This window comes from Phacochoerus africanus, chromosome 2 (assembly GCF_016906955.1).
Source record: "Phacochoerus africanus isolate WHEZ1 chromosome 2, ROS_Pafr_v1, whole genome shotgun sequence".
Taxonomy (NCBI): domain Eukaryota; kingdom Metazoa; phylum Chordata; class Mammalia; order Artiodactyla; family Suidae; genus Phacochoerus; species Phacochoerus africanus.
In genome coordinates this window covers 76,653,923-76,667,791 of record NC_062545.1, presented here as the reverse complement: position 1 = coordinate 76,667,791, position 13,869 = coordinate 76,653,923, and the positions used below count along the sequence as shown (strand labels likewise).

General features: G+C 36.5%; 1 protein-coding gene across 5 annotated transcripts in view; it reads left to right on the top strand.

The window, feature by feature from the left end:
• Positions 1 to 13,869, top strand: part of CDK19 (cyclin dependent kinase 19) — a 198,569-nt gene that overhangs the window by 59,188 nt on the left and 125,512 nt on the right. For 4 of the 5 annotated variants that reach the window (XM_047762707.1, XM_047762731.1, XM_047762698.1 and 1 more), the window contains one exon: positions 5,218 to 5,293. In XM_047762707.1, coding sequence (XP_047618663.1) covers positions 5,218 to 5,293 — 76 coding nt within the window. Of the gene's footprint in view, positions 1 to 1,198; positions 1,761 to 5,217; positions 5,294 to 13,869 lie in introns of those variants that run through there. The other variant, XM_047762717.1, reaches the window with a different exon arrangement.

The window sequence follows — 13,869 nt, the reverse complement described above, 5'->3', positions numbered from 1 at the left end:
GAACGTACTTCTTTAGACTTGAGAAATTCTTCCCTGAATTACATTTGAATTCTGCCACTAATGGAGTTACTGTTGTGGTTCAGTGGCAACGAATTTGACTAGTATCCATGAGGATGCAGGTTCAATCCCTGGCCTTGCTCAGTGGGTTAAGGATCCGGCATTGCTGTGAGCTGTGGTGTAGGTCGCAGATGCCACTTTGATCTGACATGGCTGTGGCTGTGGCGTAGGCTAGCAGCTACAGCTCCAGTTTGACCCCTAGCCTGGGAACTTCCAATATGCCTTGGGTGTGGCCCTAAAAAGCAAAAATAAATAAATCAATTCTACCACTGAGCTCAGTTTTCTGCCTGAGATTAAGCTTTTATTTTAGGACAGTGATTTCTACAACTTGCACAAATATGTGCTTCTTATTTTTTCTACTATCTATAGAATTGCTTACATCAAGAATTTTCCAGAACATAGTGTCTCAGATGGAAAATGTAATAGACTCACAGTCTCTGCCAAATTAATTTTTCTATTTTGTTGTTACATAGTGTTCCCATTGAACAATTATTTTTCTTTGTGATGAATGCTGGGAGGGAAGTTGGCATGGTTTTGATACATATTACAGACGTATAGGAGAAATGTCTTTAAATTTAAAACATTCTGTATTAAATAAATCCATGTTTATACTATGAATTTACTTTTAATTTGCCTGGATTTATTTAGTAAACTCCTTTGATTATTTTCAGTGTGCAGTTGCTCTGTCTGTAGTATCTAATATGCACTACAATTTAGAAAGCAGTTTTCCTGAAGGCTTTGGAATTTCTTTGTCTGTCTGTATTATAATAAATAATACACTACTTTATTTATTTTTTTAACTCATTGAATTTTATTACATTTATAGTTGTGTAACGATCATCACAATCCCGAACCAACAGCCCATCCCCCTTCCCCACCCCCCACCTTGTCTCCTTTGGAAACCATGTTTTTCAAAGTCTGTGAGTCAGTATCTCTTCTGCAAAGAAGTTCATTGTATCCTTTTTTTAGATTCCACATATAACTGATGTTGGTGTATCACTATCTGACTAACTTCACTTAGCATGATAATTTCTAAGTCCATCCATGTTGCTGCAAATGCCATTATTTCTTTCCTTTTTATGGCTGGGTAATATTACATTGTGTCCATGGTGTATATGTACCACATCTTCTTTATCCACTCCTCTGTCATGGGTATTTAGGTTGCTTCCATGTCTTGGCTATTGTGTATATAGCTGCAGTGAACATTAGAGTACACGTATCTTTAAACTACTTTTATTTAGAAATAAAATATTTTAAAGAAAGAACTGAGCTGCCTGTAAAAGCCAGGCTATCATAGCAGTGGAGGCCAGGTTCATCTGCTTTTTAGCCTTGTCATGTAGAAAAACAAATTATACTTTTGTGACACCTAATATCATGTGTGCCTGAAACATATAAGCTGTGGGGTATGAAGTGTCTCACCACTTGGAGGAACTCCCAGAGAGGAGCTCTCACTTGGGATGAGAGCGGTAAAGCTTCTCTGCCTCATGTGCTAGTCATTGAAATATTTGCGGGCGTTGTGGGAAAGGACGAATATTTGGTTTTCATAACTAAGGTATTGGCATCTGACCACAGATCGGCTTGACATAGTACAGTGGTGCGAGTGAGTCCATATGCCTCTGGGATTCTGCCACTTCTTCAGATGGTGAACCTCAGAGGTGCAGCATCATCGCTTATCATCTGACAGTTAATATACAAGAGAAATGGTAATACTACATGTACTTTCTTTCATTCTCAGTGCAAAAGCTGAAGATAACTCTTAAGTTTGCAGATCTCTGAGTGTTTTATTAATTTAGCAGATGGAAGTTATATTTAAGCTTATTAAGTGAAATAATTACTGGGTTTGTGCCCAGATCCTATCCATATAATTCAGAGTATGAGGCCTATGCTTCCGTCTATTCTGCTCAAGCTTTCAAATTCCTTTGACAGCCTGGATGTGAAATTCAGAAGTCATTAATGTGATGTGTTAATTTTGCACTTTTTGACTTCCTGCAAAAATCTTATAGTTTCCATAGCAACAATAACCTATCCAGATTGTGTAATATTCTTTACAGTATTAAAAATAAAACTATGCAATTACATGAGCTTCTGGAGCACTTCATTTAGGGCAACTAGGGATTGAAATATTTCTGTTGAAAACAAAATTATAATTTCATATGAATATTTTGTCAGAAAGCATATATAATTTTAAGAATTTATTCAACTAAATATTTAATAGATACCTGGTAGTTAATTTAATTATTAATTATCTGAAATTTACATCTTAAGCATTATGTTAAGCATCTCAGGGACACATACACACAGACACTTTTAAGGTGGGGGGATATTTGGTTTTAATTACATTCAGTTACCTGCTGCTTGTATTTCTTAGTGGTTTCTGGGTGGTCTGAAAAAAGTCTAGTTTTATGTTTAGAAGGAACAGGATGGAAAAAAAGGATCATTTAAGCTTTCCCTATCTTTGACTTTGTTCTTTAAAACATGCATAAGAGATCACTTTAAAAATACTAAAGTTTGGAGTTCCCGTTGTGGCTTATCAGGTTATGAACCTGACTAGTATACATGAGGACTCGTGTTTGATTCCTGGCCTCGCTCAGTGGGTTGAGAATCCAGCGTTGCTGTGAGCTGTGGTGTAGGTAGGTTGCAGACGGGGCTCAGATCTGGTGTTGCTGTGGCTGAGGCAGAGGCCTTCAGCTGCAGCGCCGATTAAACCCCTAGCCTGGGAGCTTCCATATGCTGCAGTTGTGGCCCTAAAAAGGCAAAGAAAACCTATAAAAACAATAGTAAATATTGTGTTAATAGGTGATTTTTCCAAGTGTGAAATTATTTTTTTTTCTTTTTTTCTCTAATTTAAAAGACAATATAACATTAGCATTAAAGCTAGTTAACATAGCTTTACATCTTTTTTTTTTTTTTTTTGGTCTTTTTAGGGCCACACCTGTGGTATATGGAGGTTCCCAGGCTAGGGGTCCAGTTGGAGCTGTAGCTGCCAGCCTATGCCACAGCCACAGCAACACGTAATCTGAGCCACGTCTGTGAACTACACCACAGTTCATGGCAATGCCAGATCCTTCGACCACTGAGCGAGGCCAGAGGATGGAACCTGTGTCCTCATGGATACTAGTAGGATTCGTTAACTGCTGAGCCACGATGGGAACTCTGCTTTCTACATCTTAACACAAGTGTTTTTCTTTTCTTTTCTTTTCTTTTTTGGCTGTGCTCATGGCATGTGAAGGTTCCTCGACAAGGATCAAGCCACAGCAGTGACAACACTGGATTCTTAACCCACTGAGCTACTAAGAAACTCCTGTTTTTCATTTTTTATATTACTTTTGACATATGTATATATACTTTTTATATGTTATAATTTATTTTCTCAGCAGTATATAGTAAACATTTTCAATATTTCTAATCTTCATGATTCTCATTTTAATAATTGCATAACATGAGTTCCCATTGTGGCTCAGTGGGTTAAGGACTTGGGATGTTGTCTCTGTGAGGTGGTGGGTTCTGTCCCTGGCCTTGCTTAGTGGATCTGGCATTGCAACAAGCTGTGGTGTAGATCGCAGATGGAGCTTGGATCCAGTGCTGCTGTGGCTGTGGCATAGGCCTCAGCTACAGCTCCCTTCAGCCCCTGGCCGGAAACTTCCATATACCACAGGTGTGGTTGTAAAAGAAAAAAAACTGCATAACAGCCTGTCCTATTGACATATTTAATTTGTTGTCTCTTTACCAAAATGCTTCTTAATTGTTTCCTGAATGTCATATATTGGAAGAAAAATGGATATAATTTTCAGACTGTAGGAAAAAGTAACCATAACTTAATCATTTGCCCAAAATGTAGATGATTGTGAAAATATTCAAAATGCATGAAAATGATGTTTTAAAATGCATGTTATGATAACCTCTTAAACACCTTTATCTGCTAGTAAACACGGAATGGGGAAAGTGAGGAATAGGTAAGTAGGACAGATGTGGCATTACTTGGTGTTTAACAAAACCATCTTGACATGTGATAACTTGTTGGAGACTCTAATATGATCAAAAGACAAAACTTGTAGGGCATGGGGTTCCAGTTGTGGCTCAGCAGGTTAAGAACCTGACATAGTGTTCGTGAGAATGTGGCTTTGATCTCTGGCCTTGATCTGTGAGTTAAGCATCCATTGTTGGCACAAGCTGTGGTGTAGGTTGCAGATGCAGCTCGGATCTGGTGTTGCCATGGCTGTGGCATAGGCCTGCAGCTGCAGCTCTGATTCAAGCCCTGGCCCGGGGAATCTTCCACATGCTACAGTTGCGGCCGTAAAAAGAAAACAAAAACAAAAACCCGTGGGGCATGGATTATACTCCTCTTGTCAGATTAACCAGTGGTATGAGCCATATTTGTGACATTCAGCTGGGGCTGTGTTGCACTAGCCACTTATCTGATACTATCTTTATGGACTGTATCACCCTAAAAATTGAACCATAAAGTTATTGAACAACTGTCTTCCCTTGCTTAAACACACTGTTAACTATTGTGATTTCCCGGAATTCCTAATTCTACCCCCATTAATTAGTAAAATTGCCGTAACTACTGGGTTTTTTTCCTGGAGTTCTTGAGAATGAGGTGTTGGTGGCTGGAGTTTTGAAGTCTTTCCAAGGCGTTTGGTTGTGGTCTTGGGACTTTTGAAGGTCCCCTGTCCTAGTTGAGAATTAATGTATCTTAGTAGGTTAACATTCTATAAACTTCCCCATCTATTAAGTGGTTCTTATATTATGAAATTATTTTAAACAAATTTACAAGTTTACATCTCTCATTTATTTTTGTAGTTAATGTTTATAACAGAATGCTTTCATTCTGGATAATTAAGACAGTAGAATTATCTTGCAATATGCTTGAGTTTATATTTATGCTTATTTACTTTTTGAAACTAGCGCTGTGTTTAGTATCCTGTTTCAATTTTGCATTTTGTGTTTTGGCTCTGTCTAGTGTTTTCATTATGACATGAATTCCTTTTGGTATTTCACATTTCTGTAATTGAAATATTATCAGAATAAGCAATGCATGCGTAGTGAGAGTGTTTATGTTTCACCGAGAGACTTGTGCATTTTTATTGTTTTATATTTATAATTTTGAACCTAAAAATAGTGTGTAGAAAAAAATAATTTTTTTTTGTTCATATGCAGAAAAGATGAAAAGGAATATGCATTGAAGCAAATTGAAGGCACAGGAATATCCATGTCAGCTTGTAGAGAGATTGCAGTAAGTGGATATAAATATATTACTTATTTTGTTGTTGATATTGGATGATGCTTGATATTAATATAAAAGCTTTGTTAATGTATACAATGCATGGTTATTTCAAAGGCATTAATTAGTTTAAGGGTATGTACGATGAGAAAAGCTGCATAAACTTTTTAATTATTTGAAAGTCATCTTTGAACAATTCTCTTAAAGATATTTATTTAGGATTTATAATCTTAGGAATATTGAGCTAAATGACTAATTTAAGTTATGATTGAGTATAATTATTAATTTAAATTGGTTATTTAATTAATGTCTATCTTTCCTGTAGTTTTAGAACTGATATATGTCTTTATAGAGAAAAGAATAATACTGTTAGATACTATACATATTAAATACTTTTCTGAAATACATTTTAATGTCGCAGTCTACTAGTTGCTAGAAAAATAAGACCATCATAATAGTAGAATAGTTTCTTTAAAAAAAGAGTTCCTTTTTTTGGTCAATTGAAAATTAAGAAATGATTGTCCATAAGAACACCTAATATTTGGGAGTTCCCTTGTGGCTCAGCAGGTTAAGGATCCAGCCTTGTCACTGTGTGGCTCTGGTTATAGCTGTTTGATCCCTGGCCAGGGAACTTCCACATGCTGTGGGCACAATATAAAAAAAAAAGGGAATACCTTACATTTGCTGAATATTTACCAGGTACCAGACTTGACTGCTTTTAAGTAGTAATTAATTTAATTTTTAGAACAATCATACTTTTAATACCCCCGTTTTACAGATCAGTAATCAGAGGCAAAATCATAATTTTGGCATAGAAGCCTTAATATTATATTACCTTATTTTTAGTTCTTCAGTTTCTTATTTTAGTGTTTTAGTTTTTTATTGGGGTTTTATCATGGTGTCACATCTATTAGTGATTTTTGTCCCTGAATTGTAAGTACATTGTCCCATATCCATTAGGTATTTCTGTCTTTAATTTAGTGATTATTACATATTTTGCCCATAGTTCCATATTTCTGCTTCACTCGCAGGAAAGCACTCCATCATCACTCTTGGTATTAAGAAAAATAATGATGCAAAGAATACATGAGGCAGGATTTCTGTAGACCTTACTGGCTAAACTGGCCGTAAGTCTCACTTTCCTTATTTGCAAAATAAGGAAACTCTAAGGTCCATTGTAGTCATAAATTCTTTGATTTCAGAATGGGAGCTTCTCCAAACAAAACAAAACAAAACAAAAAAAGGAGTTCCCATCGTGGCTCAATGGTTAACGAGTCCGACTAGGAACCATGAGGTTGTAGGTTCGATCCCTGGCCTTGCTCAGTGGGTTAAGGATCTGGCATTGCCGTGAGCTGTGGTGTAGGTTGCAGACAGGTTTGGATCCTGAGTTGCTGTGGCTGTGGCATAGGCCGGCGGCTACAGCTCTGATTAGACCCCTACCCTGGGAACCTCCATATGCCTCAGGAGCGACCCCAGAAAAGGCAAAAAGACAAAACAAAACAGAATGGGAACTTCTCACTAGGCTGTACACACTATGAGGGACAGGGACCTTGTCTTTTTATGCATAGTTTCTGGCATACTACCTTGCACAGAGCAGGTGCCCTATAAATGTTTGCTGAATAAATAAATGAATAAACACAACCAAAAAGTTTTATGCGACCCTAAATTTGCTCTAGAACATAAGTTTGGCATTTAAAATTTTCGTTGGGCAGTTTTCCATTATCAGTTGGTGTTTATAATGTCCTACCAGAATAAACATTTGATAAGTCATTTTTAACTCCCTAAAACTCTTACATATTGTTTCAACCAATATGAACATCAATATATTTTTGCTACTTTGAAGTACTATAATTTAGTATAACAGTAATTCCACTTCCACAAGCTAACAGGGTAAATAGCTGAAATTTAAGATAGCGATTATTAGGAAATGAAAACCCAATTCTAGATGTCCTTTTGAGCAGAGACTTATATCTTCTGAGGAATCCATGAGTTTCCTTTTCTCAACATTTGTGCCAGCATTTGTTATCTCTGTTTTTACGCTAATAGCCATTTTAACAGGTGCGAGGTGACGTTATTGTGGTTTTGATTTGCATTTCCTAGATGATTAGTGATGTTGAGCCCCTTTGCTTAGACCTGCTAGCCATCTGTATGTCTTCTTTGGAAAAATATCTGTTCAGTCCCTCTGCCCATTTTCACATTGGATGATGATGAAGATGATGGTTTTTGCTGTTGAGTTGTATGCATTCTTAATATATTTTGGATATTAACCACTCATCAGATAGTTTGCAGATATCTTCTCCTGTTCTGTAGGTGGCCTTTTCATTTTGTTAACTGTTTCTTATGCTGTGCAGAATCTGGAAAAGCTTAATTCTTAAAATCATTCAGTCTTAATATTTTTATTGAGGGTTTGTTTTGCCTAATAGAGCTTTAGAAAGTGCGGAGTTTCTGGATTGAAGAAGTTTTTGTCATTACATGAATGACGTAGCCCCAGTGCAATAGGGATTTTGACAGATGTTTAGCATGTATATTATTGCATAGCAGCTAAGTGCATACATCTTGGTGTATTATGTCCACAAATACAGTTTTATAATTATTGCTTTATGCAGTTGCCTTTTAACTTACTAGAAGAAGAAAAAGTTAGAAATAAAGTTAAAAACAAAAACACATTTATGTTGTTTTTTTCTATTTACTAATGTTTTTTATTTTTTACGTAGATATGAATTACAGTCTTATAGTCCTTTTATTTTTACTGAAGATCTCCTTTTTGTATTTTTTTTTTCTTTTTAGAGCTGCACCTGTGGCATATAGAAGTTCCTAGGCTAGGGGTCTAATAGGAGCCATAGCTGCCGGCCTACACCACAGCCACAGCAACTTGGTGTGGCCACACAGTTCACGACAATGCCACATCCTTAGCCCACTGACCGAGGCCAGGGATCAAACCTGCATCCTCATTGTTACTAGCTGGATTTGTTTCCACTGAGCCACGATGGGAACTCCTGTGTGTTTTTTTTTTTTAGTAGTGCAGATCTTCTAGAAATGAATTTTCTCAGGTTTTTTTTTTTTTTTCTTTTGTCTCTTTAGGGCGGCACCCGTGGCATATGGAGGTTCCCAAGCTAGAGGTCTAATCGGAGCTGTAGCTGCCGGCCTACACCACAGCTGCAGCAATACCGGATCCGAGCCGCGTCTGCGACCTATATCACAGCTCGGGGCAACATTGGATCCTTAACCCACTGAATGAGGCCAGGGATCGAATCCACAACCTCATGGTTCCTAGTTGGATTCGTTTCTGCTGTGCCATGACAGGACCTCCCAGTTTTGTCAGTTTTTGATTTGGGAATGTCTTAATTCTTCTTTCTTCCCCTTCATTCCCTGTTTCTCTTTTCTTTTCTTTTTTTTTTTGAGGGATGGTATTGCTGGATATAGAATTCTTGAATGATAGTCTTTCACTTTCATGTTATATTACTGCCTTTTGGCCCCCATGGTTTCTAATGAGAAGTCAGCTATTTATCTATGAAAATCTCTTCTACATGAGGGTTTTTTTTTTTTTTTTTTTTTGCACCTGTGGCATGTTAAAGTTCCAGGGTCAGGGATCAAATCAGTGCCGCAGCAGAGACTCAGGCCACTGCAGTGACAATGCCAGATCCTTAACCCACGGGATTATCCCACTGCGCCACAAGGGAAATCCCAATGAGGGATTTAAGATTCTTGCTACTTTTAAGATTCTCTTTTTGTCTTTGTCTTTTGAGAGTTTGACTATGATGTGTATAGGTGTGGATCCTTAGAGTTAATTGAGTTTCTTGGATGTACAGATTAATGTTTTTCATCAAATTTGGGAAGTTTGCAGCCATCATTTCTTCAGATAGTCTTTCTGTCCTTTTCTTTCTCTCCTCTCCTGAGACCTCAGTTGTGTGTATGTTTATAGATTTGATGGTGTCCCACAGGTCACTGAGGCTCTGTTCATTTTTCCTACTTCTCTTATTCTATTCATTGCTCAGACAGGATACTTGCAATTGTATATCTTCAGATTTACCAATTCTTCTTCTGCCAGCTCATATATGGTGCCAGTAAAATTTTCTTTTAGTTATTGTACTTCTCAATTCCAAAATTGCTACATGGTTCTTTTTCTTTTTCCATTTAAAAATAGATTTTACTTTTTAGAAAAATATTAAGTTTATAGCAAAATTGAGTGGAAGTTTTAGAAATTTCCTATATACTCCCACACATGCATAGCCTAACCCAGTATCAACATCCTCCACCAGAGTGGTACATCAGTTACAGCTGATGAACCAATGTTGACACTCAAAGACCATAGTTTACATTAGAGTTCACTCTTCGTGTTGTATATTTTATGGGTTTGGACAAATGTATAATGACATGTAGTCACCATTATGGTATCATACAAAGTAGTTCCACTGCCCTAAAAATCCTCTGTGCCCTACCTATTCATCCTGTATTCCCCCCCTTTTGCCCCCTGTAATCACAGATCTTTTTACTGTTTACATAGTTTTGCCTTTTCCAGAATGTCATATAGTTCAAATCATACAGTATGTAGTCTTTTCAGATTGACTTCTTTCATTTAGTAATATGCACTTAAGATTCTTCTGTATTTTTCATGACTTGATAGCTCATTTCTTTCTCTTTTATTTCTTATTTTATTTTTTATAAGTTTTATTTTTAAAATTTTTAAAAATTACTTAATAAATTTTATTACATTTATGGGTGTACAATGAAAGTTTTATTGAAGTGTAGTCGATTTACAATGTTGTGAAAATTTCTGCTGTACAACACAGTGATTCAGTTAAACATATACACATATCCATTTTTTTTTCAGATTCTTTTCCCGTATAGATTATCACAGAATGTTGGGTAGAGTTTCCAGTGCTCTACAGCAGATCCAGCTCATTTCTTTAAGTGCTGACTAATGTACTACAAATTGTTTATACGTGCCTCTACTAAAGTACGTCTTGATTGCTTCCAAGTTTTGGCAGTTCTGAGTAACACCGCTGTAAACATTGTGTGTAGGCATTTGTGTGGACATAACTTTTCAGTTCCTTTGGGTAACTATCAAAGAGCACAACTGCTGGACTGTGTAGTAAGAATATGTTTAGTTGTGTAAGAAACTGCCAAACTGTCCTCCAAAATGGCTGTCCCATTTGGCCTTCCCACCACCAATGGCTGAGAGTTCCTGTTGCTACACATCCTCATGAACATTCGTTGTTGTCAGTGTTCTAAAGTTAGCCATTCTAATATGCCTGTAGTGGTATCTCATTGTTTAATTTGAAACTCTGCTTTAGCCTTTAAGTCCTGCTCGTATGGCATTAAGAAGCACAAGATTAGAGCATTTCAGATGTTTCCTGGACATACCCACAGCTTTGCATATGGATATGGTTACAGTCTTTACTAACTCAAATCCATTCTAGAAAGTGCAAACTAATCTGTAGTGGCAGATAGTAAATGAGTGACTGTGTGAGGATGGAAATAGAAACAGGGATTTACTATAAAGGAACATGAGAAGTCTTTTGGAGATGATGTAAGTCTTCATCCTTGTGATTGTCATAATGGTTTAATAGGTTTGTATCCGTAATAATATTCATAAATGTTATGCCCTTATACCTCAGTAAATTTTGGGGGAAAATCAATAAAGGTATATAGGTTAATTAGTGGATCAAAGGTCTGAAAAGAGCTATTTGTAAGAATCATTGGATCACACCAAGTTGCTGTGGCTGTGGTGTAAGCTGGCCTCTGCAGCTCTGATTAGACCCCTAGCCTGGGAACCTCCACTTGCCTTTAGAGCAGCCCTAGAAAAGACAAAAAAAAAAAAAAGAATCATTGGATCACAAGCCCAGCTAGAGGGCATGACCTTGAATAGGAATTAAAACAGATAGTTTATCCTCTGAAACTGCAGTGACAGAGGAAAGGATGGTGTCAACATATGTCAGTTTGCTAGGAAGATGATGAGGTAGTTACATTATTGTGTGCCTCTTTTTTGTGTGTGTAAATGTTAAGTGGTGAGTGTTTTAAGTTATTGATGAAGACTACATGAAAATTTGCTGGTTAAAGATAAGGTTATAGAAGTGCCGTAGTTCCTTAAAGTAGTAGACCAATTATGGCACCAGTCTGCATGATTGTATGGTTTTTTTTCACTAGCAGCCCAGTGTAAGAAGGGAGAGTTTTTCTGGTTGATTTGGTAGAAGGACAGAGAATGTAAGGTAGTTGAGAGTGAGAGAGGTTAGGAGGGACGGATGGGGAGACTGACAACACTATAAATCGAAAAGCAGATAGACCTTGTTCTTTGCCTTTTTCCTTCTATATCCCATGAGATTGTCAACCTCCTGGCATTTTCTGACTCTTATAGATGTACATAGGTAAGAAGCTTTTTAAAAAAATGTTCATTTAAAAAAAATTACATTTATGGTTACGGAACCGTCGTTAGGTAAGGGGCTTCTGATGTGGAAAAAATCAGGAACATTTCACTCATTACTCTAAAATGATGGGGCTCTGACTGCAGGACACCTTCTGAGAGCAGGGTTGGATGATAAGAAGTCAAAGAACTTGTAGTCGTGGAATGAACTAGGAAGGATGTATTTAGGATGGGAAGAACTTTAAGAACTAAAATGCGTTACTATCTCATGTCTCACTAACAAAGAAAGTCATCTCACATTTTAATTTTATTTTAACCTTATTGATCAGAGATGAATTGTAACTCCATACCTTTGTATGCACTTTATGGTTTACAGTATGCCTTAACGCGGACAGTTTCTGGGTGATGAACATAGTAGGAACACATGAACGTGAGCATTTTTACACTGAAATTTTAGGCGAGTTCTAATGTTAAGTTTTTTACCTGTGTAGTCATAAGTTTGCTCAGTTACAAATGTGGTAAACACCATTAATTTAAATCACATTAATTTGTTGCCTGATGATGAATTAAAATATGTTTATTATAAAAATTCTCACACATTGTGGAAAAAGAATGTTAAGAGCACCTATTATGCTAAAACTTAGAAATAATCGTTATTCACATTTTGTCTATAGTCTTCTAGACTTTTTTCTTTGCAAAAATACAGAGGATTTTTTTTTTCTTACAAGAGTAGGGAGTCCATTAATTTTTATAAAATGTAATTTAATCTGGGGTAATACAAAGGTAAATTTTTAAGTATCAAAATAATAAACATGCTAGGTTCTGTGGGGTATAAGAAAGATTTTAACTCCTAAGTACTCTTTAGAAAATTAAGATGCTCGAAAAGAAAATGAAGGCAGATTGAAAGGAAAATTAGTCAAGGGAAGTAGGGTGGCAGGCATAGGTTGTTGGGGAGGGACAAGAAAGGGAAACCCTGATTTCATGTTAGAATGCTCTCTTCCTCAATTTTGGTTTGCATTGCTCAGAAGCCACTTCTTTAGTCACCTCTGCTCAGTTTTGCCCAGGGTATGTATCCACCAGCAGCGCAGCATTGATGCTCCCATGGTGACTAGTGGGGTCAGCTGTAATAGACTGTTACTTGCAGTTTTTTTTGCATAGCACAGAGCAGGCAGGGTGGAGTGGCAGCTGAAAGATTGCTACTATTTTGTTTCCTCTCTTGCCACCATGGTGGTATAGTAAGCTGCTGTGTAAGCTTCAGTGGAATCCTTGGAACTCTCCTTTGTCTTCAAGGAATAAGCCCTTGTTGTTGTTGTTGTTTTTTTAATTTGTGGAATGGAAATGATAAAATGTATGTTTAGTCTGTGGGTTCCTTGAGAACTTTAAAAAAATCAATGAGCAAGACTCAAATTTTTATTAGTATATTCATTTTTATCAATCTTAAAATTATTTTGTTAAATTTTATGAGTTAAAAGTTGAGAAATATCTGTTTATTCTCCTTAAAATTATATAATTATATCGCAGTTGCTTTTATGTTGCACCAAGTGCAAGGTTTTTCTTAAATATGTGTCCAAGTTTATAAAAGTATAGATTTGTGGAAACAGATCTGATTCAAGTAATTTACCCTTTGTATCAAAGGGACAAAATCAAAATACGGTATTAAGATTTTTGTGAAAACCTCTAAAGGTAGAAAACATTTTCTTTTTTCAATGGACTTTTAACATGATCTTCTGTAATAATTATTTTCATAAAAAGTTTGGCATGATTTGGGAGACTAGAACTAAATTAATCACATATGAAATTGCCTTTGGACAAATCTGTTCTTTGGTGTGATCCTTGTGTTCTCTTTTGAAACAAACAAAAATTTATTTTTGGGATTGAGGACTCAAGTTAGGTTTTTTTTCCTCTTTAAAGTGTTTTTTTTTTCTTCCTTGCATTGGATAGTGATAGTTACTACTTTTCTCATGAGTATATTTAGTTTCCTTGGCATTTAAATAAATACATTTTTTGCGACTCTTACAATGAAAAATGAAATCTTGTTTGAATTGAGATGGAGTTTGGGATTATTTTAGGATAAATCTGGGAAATGGCTACAGGGTCAGCACATAGGAGGAACAGCCATAGGATGAAAAACAAATCCATTTAAAAGTTAAAAAGGGGAGTTCCCACCCATCATGGCTCAGTGGTTAACGAATCCGACTAGGAACCATGAGGTTGCAGGTTCGATCCC